This window comes from Stegodyphus dumicola, chromosome 7 (assembly GCF_044657685.1).
Source record: "Stegodyphus dumicola isolate Sdum_Otavi_A_Nest chromosome 7, ASM4465768v1".
In the NCBI taxonomy this organism is placed as follows: Eukaryota; Metazoa; Arthropoda; class Arachnida; order Araneae; family Eresidae; genus Stegodyphus; species Stegodyphus dumicola.
This window is the reverse complement of record NC_140774.1, coordinates 155,624,312-155,640,570: the sequence shown is the minus strand read 5'-3', so window position 1 is coordinate 155,640,570 and position 16,259 is coordinate 155,624,312. Positions and strand designations below refer to the sequence as shown.

At 38.2% G+C, this 16,259-nt stretch overlaps 1 protein-coding gene across 1 annotated transcript in view; it reads left to right on the top strand.

Annotated features, from left to right (window-relative positions):
* The window catches only part of LOC118186681 (lutropin-choriogonadotropic hormone receptor-like), a 249,337-nt gene that overhangs the window by 160,406 nt on the left and 72,672 nt on the right, over positions 1–16,259 (top strand). The window contains exon 11 of the mRNA XM_035356806.2: positions 14,544–14,915. Coding sequence (XP_035212697.2) covers positions 14,544–14,915 — 372 coding nt within the window. The remainder of the gene's footprint in view (positions 1–14,543; positions 14,916–16,259) is intronic.

Sequence of the window (16,259 nt, the reverse complement as noted above, 5' to 3'; positions counted from 1 at the left end):
AAGTGCTAAAAGGGTTGGCACTCGAAGGGCCAGATTTCAGTCCAAAACCGCCAACACACGAGGCAGGCACAAACACATCTACCCTCGTCTGTTGCGGCTTAGCACACTTCCAACCTAACGCAGGACCAAGTGATTCAGCAGCACCAAGCCCTTTCACTGACGTAGAAACAGCTGTAATTCCCCAGGTTCCCATCCCAAGATCTTTTGCGGAGGCAGCAAAGCTGATTCAGAAGCCCAGCCAGTCTAGAAAACCCAGAACCCATACTCTGCTGATCTATCCGGCCCAAGACGCCAAAGGAACAGGCAAAGATCTAAAAGCCACCTTGAATGAAAAATTCCCCCTTGCTACCTTAGGAGTTAGAGTTAATGCAATAAGGAAAATCCAAAAAGGAGGACTGGCAGTAGATTGCCCCACAAAAGAAGACCTCTCTAAACTAGCCAATACATTGGGCAGTGAAGAAGGTCAAAAACTTGTACAGACGCAACTCCCGGAAAAAAGGCATCCTAGGGTTGCAATTCACGCTGTACCGCCAGAAGTACAGAGGGAGGAGGTCGAAAGGACTCTAGCTTCAGAATTTGCTCTTACAAAGTCCACAGCAAAGGTTCTGTACAGACTAAAAGAAGGACGAAATCGAACAAAGTGGATTATCCAATGCGAACCTGCGGCATACGACAAGCTTACGCAACTCAAAAAGATCAGCTTCGGATGGAGAGTCTACAGAATCTCAGAATATTTTAATACGCGACGGTGCTATAGATGTCAGGCATTCGGACACCTACAAAGTGAATGTAAATTCCAGCAACATTGCGCCTTCTGCTCAGGAAGTCACAGCGTTAAGGAATGCATAGCCAGCAGACCAACCTGCATCAACTGTGCCGATTTTAATTTCAGAACACGTGGTAAAATCAGTACCGCGCATGCAGCATACACAGCCTCATGCCCGACATACGCACGATATATTGAACGGCAACAACGCAGCACAGCGTACTAACAGCCAACTAATAGCAACAAGTAATAATCAACCGATACCCACAGTATCAAATAACCCTACGACAGCACAGATAATCCGCTGCACACAAATAAACCTGCAAAGAGCAGAAGTTGCTACAGCACAGGCGATACAACATGCAACGGAGCATTCTGTAGACTTCCTGATGATCCAGGAGCCGTACTGCCAGGAAGGACGCATTGCAGGTTTCCCTATAGCATGGCAGGTCTTCCAGTCAAAAGCAAGGAACCAAGATCAAGCACCAAGAGCGGGTCTAATATGTTGTAACCCAGCCTGGAATCCGCTGCTAATTAAACAGGACAGAGACTTTGTTGCCGTTTTAATTGTGCTCAAAAATGCACAACTGATTCTTATATCTGCGTACTCCTCCCCAACAGATTCCATCGAGAATTTCGTAGCAAACGCAACGTACGTCCGATCTAAATGCCATTCAACGCCACAAGTCTATGGGGGTGATCTTAATGCGCATCATGTAAACTGGGGATACCAAGATATCACTCCCAAGGGACAAGCGCTAGAGGACTACTTAACAGCAAACGACCTACATTTGGTCAATACCAGCGGCGCACCCTTTACCTTTGATAATACGTACTGCAAAGGTTGGCCAGATGTCACCCTGGCAACAGGAACGGCTCTATCGCAAGTACAGGACTGGAAAGTTAGCGACGAACTAAGCTGCTCGGATCACCGTTACATAACCTTCACAATCAACTGTGACACCAACATCTGTATTTTAAAGCGCTTTAAGTTACCAAAAGCCAAAATCCGTCCTCTGACAGCAGCCTTCTCTACTTTATTAACAGCAGAACAGGAGACACTAGAAGCCTACAACGGCAAAGACGAGATGGAAGAATTTACAGAACATCTTCTGGATAATATTAAGACCATATGCTCAAATTTGCTTCCAACGCGAGCTGCCAAGAAACGGCACAGCATTTCATGGTGGAGTAAAGAACTCAGGCAACAGCGTCAGAAATGTCGTGCTCTAAGGCGCAGAATAAGAACAGCAACCGACGAGGACACAAAAATGCACTACCTTTCAATTTTCCGTAAGGAAAGGGCATCATACAAAAAGAACATCCTCGCAGCAAAGATAACAAGTTGGAGAACTTTTTGCACGCAGAATAACAATCCATACAGCGTCCTCCATAAATTGTCGACTAATAAAATCTACCAGCCATCACAGATCTTCGCCCACCCCTCTCTTACAACAGACATCGCAGGAGCCACAGCTGCCACCTACTTAGACGCACTGTTCCCGAATGACGATCCAACACAGGACACAACAGAGCAAAGGGAGATACGTGCAGACTCAACACCTCCAGCAACTCCAGCAGACGAGCCCTTCAGTGACTCAGAAATCAGACAGATCTACCGCCATCTCCCTCTCAAAAAGGCACCGGGACCCGATGGCATCGATTATAACATCCTTAGAATAGCCTACAAGGCAAGACCATCCTTCTTTACTAAATTCTTCAATCAGCTCTTGCACCATCGAGTTTTCCCTCGCGTCTTTAAAGAGGGACAAGTCGTCCTCTTCTTAAAAAAGAATAAAGATGCAGAAAATCCGCGCTCCTTCAGGCCAATATGCCTTCTATCCTCCCTAGGGAAGATATATGAGAAGTTAATAGTCAATAGACTCAGATTTCACCTTCATCGCAGCCGCTATCTCAGTAATAGACAATTCGGCTTTAGAGTTGGACAATCCACCACTCATGCTCTGCACGCTATCTTGGAGGAAATACAAAGGAATAGATCAGGCAACCTGCACACCGCCTTCATCTCGCTGGACCTCCAGAGTGCCTTTGATACACTCTGGTGGCCAGCAATCAAGCAGGCACTCAGGAAAGCGCATTGCCCCATCAATCTCTACAGCGTCCTCTGCCACTACCTGCAGGACAGAAGTCTACTAATAACTCATAACAACGGAGTTACTACTAAACACCAAGAAAGGGGCTGTCCGCAAGGCTCGTGTGCGGGACCGATTCTTTGGACGATTACTTTCAACGCCATCCTGGAGGCCACATGGCCAAGACATACGTCCATCGTCGCCTACGCTGACGATGCCGCACTGTTAGTACAAGGAAGAACCCGCGACGAGCTTGAGAAGAATGGCACCGAGTCTTGTGCACTCTTTGCAGAACTCTGCGGCAAACTTAAACTTCAACTATCTGCTGAAAAGTCCTGTGCCCTGATCATACCGAAGCAAAGAGCCAACCTGAGACGCAAACCATGCATCAAATTAATGCAGAGGAACATTAAAATCAATAACACCTTAAAGTACCTTGGCCTTCTGTGGGACAACAAATTAACATGAATTCCCCACCTCCAAAGTATTAAACAGCGAACTTCCGAAATAGCAAGAAAAGCCCGCCTATTTCAGGGGCGAAACTGGGGTCAAAATCCCCACATACAGAAAATTCTTTATCTTACAGTCTCAGAGAAAATAGCCCTTTACGCTTCAGCAATATGGGCCAATCCGATGAGTGGTAGAAAAGTCAAACAGCTGGGAATTATACAACGACCTTACGCCTTACTCTTGTGTAAGGCCTACAGAACAACGGCCACTAGTGCAGCAGTGGTATTACCTGGTCTAATGCCACTGTACATACGCGCAGAAACTGAAGCTGCTTACGCTACTGTTATCCATTTAAAGAAGGAAGCTACCTTCTACGGAAACACTTATAGTCCAGTTCAGTATGAGCATCCAAAGAATACCCTGGAGACGCACCCTGCGCACAAGGGAAGAAATATAAGGATTCACGTCAGCAGAAGTGACGAGCAAATTACAATACAGGATCCACGGTACCCAATGCAGTACTATACAGATGGATCCAAGCTCAACGAGGGTACAGGTAGTGCCTTCGTCCTGTACCACGGAGGATGCAAGGAAATCGAGTGGAAGGGGCATCTTCAACCAATAAACAGTACATTCCAGGCTGAAGTCATAGCCATTACCACTGCGATTCAGCATGCAATTGACAGCGGGATCACCGATGCAATGCTGTTTACAGATAGCATGTCAACGCTATTCGCCCTAGTCAACCATAACCACACCTCCCCATTGGTAGCGGACCTCCAGAATATTCTACAATCACATCCTCAACTAACTGTAAATTTAATATGGACTAAGGCACACGTTAACAACGAGGGTAATGAGACAGCTGACCAACTGGCAAAGGAGGCAGCAAGCAACATAGCTGCACAGATGGTAACTATTCCAGCGCCACCCTCGTATCTCAAGAGAACTCTTAAGGAAAAAGGTCTGCAGAAGTGGCAAGCTGAATGGGAGACCTGTGATACGGGTCGCAGAACCAATTTATTTTTGCCTAGAGTGAAAACGGAGCGCCAATACTCCATACCTCCCATCACTAATTACATCTCGGGGCACGGGCCTTTTCCCACCTATTTTGAGCGATTTGGTATCTCTCATACAGGCTTGTGCGTCTGTGGGTCGCTCGGAACTCCAGACCATTACATCTTTGAATGCCCGCTCACGGAGGATAATCACCTCCACTTGCCAGCAGACAACCAAATAGCCTTCAAACGATTCATCGTTAATAACAAAGGCACAGTGAATACCATCTGCAGAATAATCAGCCAGATAACCGCCCTGGGGCAAGACCTATGCCAACCCCACTAATTCAGGGTCTTAAGTGAATGTAAGTACTCCTCTGCATCTAAGGAAATACAGTATCTTCCTTCTGCTAAGCGCATGTACCTTCTTTATTAATAGTATTTATGTGTCATGTCATGTATGTGTTATGTTAATATTTTTTTTTCTTTTTCTTTTCTTTTTTTTTTTTTCTTAAATGTGTAACCAGTATGTTATGTTACGTATACCTTGCAAACCTAAATCTGTAATACAATATAAATAGCCAATGTATCTCTCATCTGCCCCTGTATGGCAATGTAATAAATCTTTTAAGATCTCAATAAACCTCCGGTAGATAGGGGAGGGCGCGGGACATATGCCTGTTTACCTCTGTTAAACACCAGGCGTCCCCGTCCTCCGTCACCTGTCACCTGTATAACCATGTTTTCTTTTTGCGATGTCTGCTCCGCAACGTTTCCATCCGCGATATTTTCTGCTACTTCAAATTACGGTCATTCGGGGCAGAAATCACTAGACTTAAGGATTTCAATAGCTAAGCAATGAATTGTGTTTTCCTAGCTAGAGATGTGGTTCTTATATAAATCTCAATCTAAATTAAGGTACAATCTTTAAAGTTGTAAAGGGTTTACTATTCCAGAGCTTGGCAAAGGTAAATTAGGGGCCCACGCCACAAATCATAATCGTCCAAATGAAATCCAAAGAGACATCATCCTTCTACTTGGATTTAATTTGGCTGATTTTGAATCTAGACTAGAAATTATATGAAGGCGTATACATGTTTTAATAGCTCAATGGCACAATCGTTTTGAAAAGCCCTGCATGACAAAGAAACCTGATGAGGTTTTAAAGAAAGCCTCGGATTACGTTTCGATCGTGCGCAGATCTTTTCACATCAATTCACAGTGTTCTGCAGATGCTAAAATGCGACCACAGAATTGATTAGAAATAAAATTTAAAGCGCGTACTCATTATATTTTGCCAATCGTTTATTTCTAATCCAAACTTTCAATGAAAAGGCGCGGAACTGTTTAACGTCATAGAGTGACTTAATAAACTATTTCGGAAGCTTTTGGTTAAAATAAGCATTAAGGGGCTAAGAAATATCTACCTAACTTCTAACTTATCTAGATTATTTCCAGAGCTTCTAAATCCTAGCTGCACTAAGATGAGTATGATTGATGATGTTTATGGATATATATGATTTTCTTCCAAGAGCAGGTTTAGAGGTTGCCCGATCCAAAACATTTTCCAGAAGGAGTACTTTTTTTCTTGTTCAAAGACTTTGCTTAGAATATAAATCAAATTTGTAAAATAATTCGGATTTAGATATTTTCAGTATCATCATTTTGTGAATAAAAAAAAAATAAAAGAAATGAAAAAAATTGTATTTTCATTACGGATTATAATTTGGTTTTTATCTGCTTGTTCTTCATATTGATGATGAAATAGTCAAATGGCACAGGTTTGAAAGTTTAGCCGGAAAAGTTAAGGTTTATAATCATTATTATAAAGTTTGATTGCTTTAATAAATTGTATATTCCTTTGTATCTTTTCTAGGTGTATGTACACATTCATCAAGTCCATCATATCCAGTGCCCATTATATAGCCAATGGCACAACATATGGGCAGGGGCCAAGAACAACCCTACACAGCTCGGTTTCCAATAATATACGTGTAGTTTTGAGTATAAAAAAATACCCTGTGCAAAAATATACGTACGTTCTCAAAACCATATTCCATGGGGCGGGGGACCATATTCTATCATACAAAGGAATATACACTAGTAGTTGGATGAAGGTTTTGGATCCGGCCAAACGGAATGGCTGCATTGGTGTTTTCGTGGTTTACTCCATATATAATGCGAATATGAACCATTTTCCGTTAGCAAATCCTCCGCGTATGCACACCTTCATTTAAGCAGATAACCCTTATATGTTCTGTTTTAATCAAGCAAATAAGTTACCACTTCTTAAGCATTGAAGGCTAGGGGATACTAGCATTTAAGAATACATTATACAGAAAAGATGAAAACATACCTCATAAAGATTATTTTATACAAGTAACGCGGTTTTAACAATATATTAAATACTATTTGCAAACAATGGAGCATGCCATATTGTTGTGTACACATTATTACATGCATAAGCAGCGTTTTTATGTTTTTATTTCTCTCTAAACAGAAAGATTTTTTTTAATTTAATTTAATTAATAAAATCGCAGTTGTATTTTATCTCTCTTTACCATCTGCCTTCGGAGTGTAATTGGAAAGTACATCTGGCTAGCACTAGGAGGTTTGGAATTTTAATTCAGCGGATTCTTTGCCTTTCCATGCTTTAAAAAAATTCTGAACAGTCCCTAGAATGGCGAACAAATTATAACGTAGTGAACGATAATTTGTCGTTACCAGAATTGGGGAACTCGATCGTCGCCTGCTCAGTCACCATTTAAAAAGAGGAAAATGTAAGATATTTTCTCCCATCTTACAGCTTGCCTTTATGGTATAATGGAAAACTATATTCGGCGGCATATGCATGATGCTGATTTCGAATCCGGGAGAGGACACTGCTCATTTTTCATATCACCTGTCCAATAAATCTAATGACTGCACAGTGGCGCCGGAACTAAATGTGGTAGATAATAATTCGTCACACCCACGTTTTGGAGACAGGATCCCTCCTCCCAGTCGCCCTTTAAGTGAGGGAGTATATAAGTTATTTTCTTCCTTCATAGCTTGCCCTTCGTAACAAACATATCCAGTTGGAAATCGGAATGTCCGGAGTTAGAACCCCGGTAACAGCATTTTATATTTTTTTCTGTTTCCTGCTTCGCTATGCATAATGACTCTACATAATTCCGGATCAGGTATACGAATTGACAGTATTTTTCATAAATCCTTTAATACTGAATATTTGGATATTCAAAATGAAGTAAACGATCTATCATCAAAAAAATTCAAAAACCAAGAATCAAGAAAAGAATTAAAAGTTCTCTCTGAGTTTCAGCTAAAACAGATTATCGTCGTTTTTCTAATACTATCGCAAAGCAGGGTGTTTCAAGAAGACTGCACAACTAAATATCTAGTGCCCTCGGATGAAATCTCGTGCTTCAGTGCTCATCTCGTACAAAGCCATGCTGCAATCTATTAAGCATGCCATTTATAATCACCTACTACAGATGGAGATGAACAGAAGCCTTAAAATCAGGTGTGTTAGTTTATCATCCTGAAAGATCGCTACTCTTTCATGCAGAAACACCAGCATAGTTCAGCTTTATTATCCCAAAAGGCTACGAGAACCAGGAAAGCATGAAACCACGAGCAGTCACGAACCTCATAATGATAGCACAAGAAAGTGTGTTCATGTTCTAAATTCTATTTAAATAATTATTACAACTTCTCAAGATTTTTGTAAGTAACTTCAGACATCATGATACGTCGCCTAACGTCTACTGCGATCAATGGACTAATTACCGGTTTCAGATTATATAGTAAATCATAATTATTTGAATATTATATTTCCGTTTTTATAGTTACTTGCATAGGTTACTATCTCCTGTCGATCCTTTAAATTTTATATTTCTAGTAATTTTACTTTATTGCTGAGCAGCTTAAAATAATTCTTCCAACCAGAAATTTGTTACGAATATCTGAACTGACATGATTCTTCAATATTTTATGTTCAAATTACGAAGACAGTAAATATAATGTTAAATATTTTAGTTTGTCAGTTTTTGTATTTGCATAGCATTACAATATTTTAATATAATATTTTTTCATTAGAACATGCATTTTTCTATTTTGTATTCAAGCTTAAAAAAAATCATTCAGTGGTTTAAAGTGATTTTAAAGTGCTCATTGTGAAAAAACCTCGCATATCAAGAACCATTATTCGTCCATAGTTTAACTTTGTTGATCAAGACGTTTGTTAAACTGGAAAGCAATCTATCAATTTTTTGAATAAATGTAGGCTCAGAACCTCTGAATATTAATCGGGTCTACATTTATCTTCATACATACATTGAATGCTGTTAAACAAAACAGCATTCGATGCTGTTAAACAGCATTTGATGCGTTACAGCCAGATATTTTTCAACTGCTCAGCAAATTTTCGCATCCTGAAATATGGCTTTAATTGGCATCCTAATATGCTTTGGAAATCTTGCAGTTAAGACGGAAGTTATCTACGCAAGACACTTTTCTTTTTCAGATAAGCATTATCTTCCTGAATATTGGCAGCAGGCAGACGCAACATCATTGACAATATAAAACATCGTAGAATGTTATTCAGTATATGATCAGGCTTCGAAATATTACTAATTTTGATCAGATATTGGCAATACCTTTTCAAATAATAATACCAAATGTGATGGAAATATACCGCTCTGCTATACGATAATATGGAATGGTGTACTCGAAACTAGAATTCTGCGGTCTTCCAAGTCAAGCGAAAACCGTGACTCATTGATATTTTCTAAGTTTCGCAGCCATATTTCGCTCTGCTCCACAATAACATGGAATGATCTACTCGATACAAGAATTCTACGATCCTTCAAGTCAAGCAAAATCTCATTGATATTTCCAAGCTTCACAGCCGTGGTATTAGAAACAAAGGTTTCTATTGTTACCCAGATGTTTGTGGTGGATATCGTAACGGATACTGAGAGTGAATTCCATCCTTTACCAGTCTCTTTTAAATGCTACCTCGTCGCGCGAACTTGACACCTTCAAGGAAACATAATAAAAAATGGCAATATGATCCTAAATGGTCCTAAATGGGAGCTAAGGAAGTTGTCAAACTGCTTATAGTATGATCCTTCCAAGAAATTGTTACTGTAGACCTGTTTTCGAGGCCTATTTCCGGGGAATGATCAGCAGACAGAGACGTTTTCTTCCAATAAATATGTTCTGCGTAAGCTTTTGTGCTTTTCGTATCGCAGTGCAGATTGTGCTGGTGATTGGGTGGTAGCGATTTTGTACGCAGTTTTATGGGTATTCAAAATTAAATAAAAAAACCGATGAAATGTGGAGTGAGGGCCATCATTCAGGTATGAGACAGTACTAAGTCATATGAAATTCATTCCAAATTTAAAATGTTTACATGACGAACGATTCAACAATTATACGAAAGGTGTTGGAATTTAAGAGTGGGAAAATCGGTACCCGTTAAGAAGAACGTCCAGCAGCTAATCGTTATAAATAAATTGTTGCAAGTATGAAGAAATCGCGCATTTAGATCAGCGAGCCACTATAAGTGAACTGTATAGAGAGCCCGCGTGTGTCTGACATGATAACATTACCATAAATGCCCTTTTTGTTATTGAATGGTTTATAGTAGATGGGTGTTTTGCTTGATCGCTGAGAAGAACATGAAATGCCTCTTGGGAAATGCACTGATATTTTTGACACACGCAAATCGAGATGATCCTTTCTCATCGCACTCGAAGGCCATATCTGAGGGCCATGTGGTTTAACTTGCCTAAGCCCCTGTGACTAACAAACAAAGGATTTTATGCCTAATTACAAACGATTTCCAAGACATGACATCAGCCGCTTTCTTCCACTAAGCCTAAGAAACTCAAATATTCGAACTCTATCCAAAAGATAATGTTTGTTGCGTTCCGGATGGACACGCCAAATTATCATTAAGAACACGTATTATAAAAACTGACAAAACTGAGAATTATGAAAAATCAAATCGCCGGAGAGGCTTCTTTTCTGACAGTGTAATTATTAAAAAGCAACCAGCCTACAGTCCCGATTTTGCTACTATCGATTACCATCCTTTAATACAAATAGAATTTTGGGGTTCAAAGCGCTGACAGTAAATGCATTTTCCAATGAACTGGAAGAGAAAATGACGACTATAATACAAATACAAGCGTATATAAAATATCACCGTACAATTAATGTGTCAATATGTATTTTCATGTAAAAAAGCCCATGGTCATTAATTATTTTACAGGGTAAAATAATGTAAGAAGGAAAGCTCTAAGTCAAGGGAAAGCTTCTGTAGATTTTAATATACATGCGCTTTCATGATAATTCATAAAAGTGTCAAAACCAGAAACTAAATAATAAACTAAATAACAAAGGCATCATTGTGTTCTACCATACCATATTGCTCTTCGAAGGTTCCAAACATTTTTCTTAAGAAACACTTAAAACCGGAGAAATTTTTAAAGCTGTAATAGGGTGCAACTTTTAACGAAATGGGCGAATGAATTATTTTTAATAATCATTAGCTTCATTTCTTTGCTAATTGCTGTGCTCATTACACAAAAGAATTAAAAAAAGTGTTTTTAATGCGTCTTTTGGTCCACATTCGCGGTCCTTTTTATCTTGTAGTAAATTGTGCTTCTAATTACATCTTTTATGCAAAATGGAAAAATCATGCACGATAATTTCAAAATTCTTCCGAAGCTGAGGAAAAGAAAGTAGCAGTTTTAACAAATATCTTAAAACATCCTAAATAATAATATGTATACTTGAAGAAGCATTTAACATACCGAAAACATTTTATTTTTCTATACCTTTTGAAAAATGGATGACTGTTTTGTTTTTAACCCAAAAGAGCTATTAGTCCCTAGACGGAATCTATAAGCGGCTCTACCACTTTTCAGATTGCTGCCACCAAATGTTATTGCCCTTTATTATTTTTAAAAGAATTAAGTAATGAATAATCTTCATATATGTAGGCATATTCCTCGCATATTGGAAAAAACAACGGTACCTAGAACAATCAAATTTTGAGTTGTAGAGAGGTTATTTTGAAACCGGAAAGATGAAAAATGAGCAACGCCCTCGCCAGGAATCGAACCATGGACGTCTGGAATAAGCGCCCACCATGCTGACCACCACACCACGAAGGCAGGCTAAGAAGGTGGGGGAAATACCTTATATACTCCCCTTTTAAAGGGTGATTGGGGATTAAAAGAACCAGTCGCCAAATCTTGGGGGTGGAGAATCATCATCCACCACCCTTTTAGTTTGGGCGCCACTGTAGAGCTATTAGGTTATTTCGAAGCCAGAGAGATGAAAAGTGAGGAACACCCTCACTGAAAATCGAACTATGGATCTCTGAAATACGCGCCCAGCGTGCTGAACACTACAGTACGAAGGAATGCTAAGAAGCCGGGAGAAATACCTTATATAGAGTCCTCCAGCCGAACATGCGCACCTAGAAGACCGAATTTTGAATTTCGAAGTCTTTACTTCATATTTTGAAAACTTTTAATCAATTTTTGATTAAATTTGGTTAAATTTTTTATTAACAATTTGAAAGCGAGCAGTGGCAACACTGTACTGAATAAAGTATTGTTACGTTTTCGTTTAATTCTTCTGACACCAGTTGTTGCGTTTCTTCCTTCCTTCACGTTCGTACGGGGTTCGTGTAGATTTGGAGTGAATAACGACGACACTTTATGAAGTATCGAAACACACTTTATTTGCCAGTATTGTCAGGACAGCTCCAAAACACGTTTTACAGTCGTCGAAGATCTACTATAAACACGCTGACACGATCAGCGACACAGCCTTCAGGTTATCAGGCTATCACGGTGGAGACAGCTTCCTGCAAAGCAGCCGACTCTGCTTTCCGGAATACAGCTGCCGACTCTGTTTGATCGCTCTCGGAACTCCACGTACTCTCGAGACTCTCCACGCGATGCACTCGACGATACACAAGAGTATAGCCTTCGACTCAGCACAGTCTAAGACAAAACTCGAGGATGCACTAATTCGCGATGCACTAAAAGACTCTCTCGATGCACTGGACGGCCAACTCGGCGCTAGACTTTAAGACACTCTCTCAATGACTGACTATCAGCTCGCTAGACGAGGCACACACACTCTCGATGAGAGACACACACCTGACTGCAGACCAGCACGGTTTATATAGCTTTCGGCTTGTGTTCGGGAACATTCTGGACTAAACCGGTAAGAATTCGTTCCAGAAGGTTCTCCAACCGTCCATGGTATATCGCCAAATGAGCGATTTTTTCGCCAAATGTGACAAACCTGCCTTCTCTTGCCATTTTATGTCAACCCTAAAACTGCTTTGCGGGAAAGCCATCTTACCGCGCCTTTACATTTCGTAACAGTATTTTTATATCCTGTGCACGTTTATCAGGATTTCTAAATATACGCTGTTTTTATTTTTATTTTTTTCTTTGAATGGAACTTTATGTACTGTAAGTGCAAAGAACATGATATTTAATTAGTAAATTTAAAGCACAAAACGTTGATAATAAGAAGACAAATAAATTTTTGCAGGCCATCTTACTAAGAAAATTGAACATTGATATGATGAACTGAGTATAAAGTAAAAATTTAAAAAATATTCGACACTAAACAATACATCGAGAATTATAAACATGTACTGCTATACTGCTTTTAAAATTTTTGTAATTTTGTTGTTGAATTGTATATGGCGTAAGAAGGAAGAAAACGATGCTTAGTAATAAAGCTTAAAGGGCAAGAATGAATTGTTTAGCAGGAGTGAGTGCAACAGCAATCTGGTAGACTGCGAGCACAGAGAGAACGTAAAAAACCACTTTACCCTTTTGTACGACCGTTAAAATCTGAACTCTCTCATATTTTCGTTTTTCCTCGAATTTCTTTTTATTGGTATTAAACAATAATTCTTATCATTTCTATTGTTTTCAATAGGTCACTAAAAATGTCATTTTAATCTGTTGCAAATATTAACGCATATCCATGGTTTCTAGAAAACTGGCTGTAGGCTATATTTCCTTAAGTATTGATATATGACATAAATTTCCATGTAATCCCAAATTTTCCATTCCAGTTATGGGCTTCTCAAAATTAGTCCTGACGTATTACATGGCTTCCTCAAAATGAAAACATCAGTTAGAAAATTATTCGATGTGCTTTAACAAGTTAAACACAAAAATATTTCATGTATTTATTTACAAAATTTGTGGAGCTATTATAGCTTCATGGGACCAACTTAAGAGTTCGTAAGAAATACTCTTTCATCCTATACGAAATTATTAATTAACAGCACAAGCAAGCTTTGTAGTTTCTCCTTAATTCTAGTTTATATCACTCACTAAAAGTCATTGAAAGTGATATATATCATCATATTTCATAATGTGTTTTTAGTATTTAACTTATTAGAGCATAGTAAACATTTTACTGCTTAGATACTTAATTATTTAAGAAGTATGTAAAACAGATTTTTTTTTTAGAAAACCCGCTCAAACCCAACGCTTCTCTTTATAACGTTATGTGCTTTATTTTCAGAAACTTAAAATACTATTAAATTTAAAGTACTAAATAATTAAGCAATAACCATTAAAGTCTGTCAGATGACTTTTGTTCCATCCGACGTCATAGGTAAAAGTATCATATTAAAAGTAAATGCAAAAAATAGAGTATTTATTAACACATCGGCATAACATTTATACAAGGTGACCTTTGCTTACTTGAGCATAGAATAGCTATATTTTTCATATAAATCTAAAGTAAATTGTATTTATTTATAATCAAAATAAAAGCTATTTAAACTCTGTCTTTCCCTGACTAATTACACTCGAATAATCAAAACAAAGATATCTCTTTCGGCAAGCTAACTCAAACAGCAGAATTAAAGGTAGAATAATAGAAGTCAACCTAAGCTTCCAATCACGCTTTCCTAAACTTTCAGATACATTTATACTTAAAACAAATTCGCATCCTAGTGGGAGATGACGCCAAAAACACAGCACGGAATACCTAAAATATTAATAAGTTATAAATTAAAACAAAACCTTATAAACATTGTAGTTTAAATTGCACGTATAGGATCAATACTTAAGGAAATGGACAACTTGTCTTGTTCCACCATGTGTAAATTCCATATCTGTTCTTTTGTATTAGAATAAGAACTAAATGCATGTATACCATATTATGATTTAGGTATTTTCCATTCGGTGGCAGTCACTATTCGTCCAGAAAATACATTAAGAGCCATCTGTGGCAACTTCGCCCAAGATTTCCGCCATGTTACATGCGTTCCAGCACCTGATGCTTTCAACCCTTGTGAGGACGTGATGGGCCAGTGGTCACTAAGAGTTGCTGTCTGGTTCGTCGCCATCGCCGCTATGCTGGGAAATCTGGCCGTTCTAGTCGTCATCCTCAGCGCCCGGTCTACGATGACTGTCTCTAAGTTTCTGATGTGCCATCTTGCTTTTGCTGACTTCTGTATGGGATTATATTTGATGATCATTGCCAGCGTGGATGTCCATACTATGGGCACGTATTTTAATCATGCCATTGACTGGCAACATGGTAAGTGGCTTAGGAATTTTTTTCAAATTCATGTATCATTTGACTGCAGATGAAATGTTATGTACTGTAAAACCTGTTTAAAAGGTTTCCCTATTAACTCTCTCGATACTGATGGTGGGGTTTTGCCGCCTTCATATGCAAAGCTTTGTTTTATGGTTAGAAATGACGTTTTACTATTCACCAACAGAGGTCTCATCTGGAACCTGTTCGCATTTGTTTTCCTGCTGGTTTTGTGAATGTTTGCTTTTGAACGTTGTTTGTGATGCGACATGGTAGAAGAAAAACTCTAGTAGAGACATGTTAATATGTAGCAAGGAAGTTCTTCTAACACCGATAAACAATATTTTGCAAACACTATTTTATTTTTATTTTTTCCGCTTGTCATAAAATCCGAGAATGAAAGGGTTAAGAAAGTTTCGTTAACAAATTCCCCACTTCATCTTGATTTGGTATAATGTTAAATTTTATCTCATAAAACATTCTGTCTTAAAAATTTTCTAGCTTAGAAAATTCACACTAATCTTTTATTGAATCTTTCCTTCATTCGAAAAACAGGTTTTAAGAAAATTTATACTAAATGTACTTATTTTTCCAGTTTAAATTAGAAACGAAACTCAACGACTTCGTTTTTAGAACAATAAACGGCTTTTTCTCTTATCAGTGCCTATCGATTGACTGTATACCATTTGCTATCATCATAATGGTTAGCAAGCTTCCTAACTGTGGGCTAAAACGGCCTAAAAGGCCGTTAATTTCGATCTTGTTCCTGTCTTTCTTTTGCAATATGGAATACGGAAAACAAAGCCAATTACAATATTAAAAAAGTTGTAGTTTCACTTTTTCATGACTTAAATGGGTATTGTCCATTCTGAGATATCAGATATTTTTTTCAAAATTAATTAATGTATGTTTCTTAATTAATGAAGGATCTGAAGGGGAAAAAACTGTACAAAATTCTATAAAAAATACAGATAAATTTGTTCCGTCTTTTATATTTTATTGAAAAATAATGAGGTAAGTTCTAAACTAATTTAGATGAAATTAGAATTTTAAAAAAAAATTTGAAATGATTTCCTTAAATTCAATTAAAAATAAAAATAAATGAGTTTGATCTGAAAAAATTAGTGAAGCTATAAATTAAGTATTCTGTTATAAGTAAACTGTTTTATAACTAACTGTAATTTTAAAAACATATACTCACTCACATTTAATATGTTATCCGATTTAAAAAGCATTTTTTACTTGAGACCTTACTATTTTCGCATTTCAAAATATATTTCCTTCCTCTATAAAATACGTCATGACATTCATAAGAGTAATGCTAAACAGCTGTGCATTTCCGCC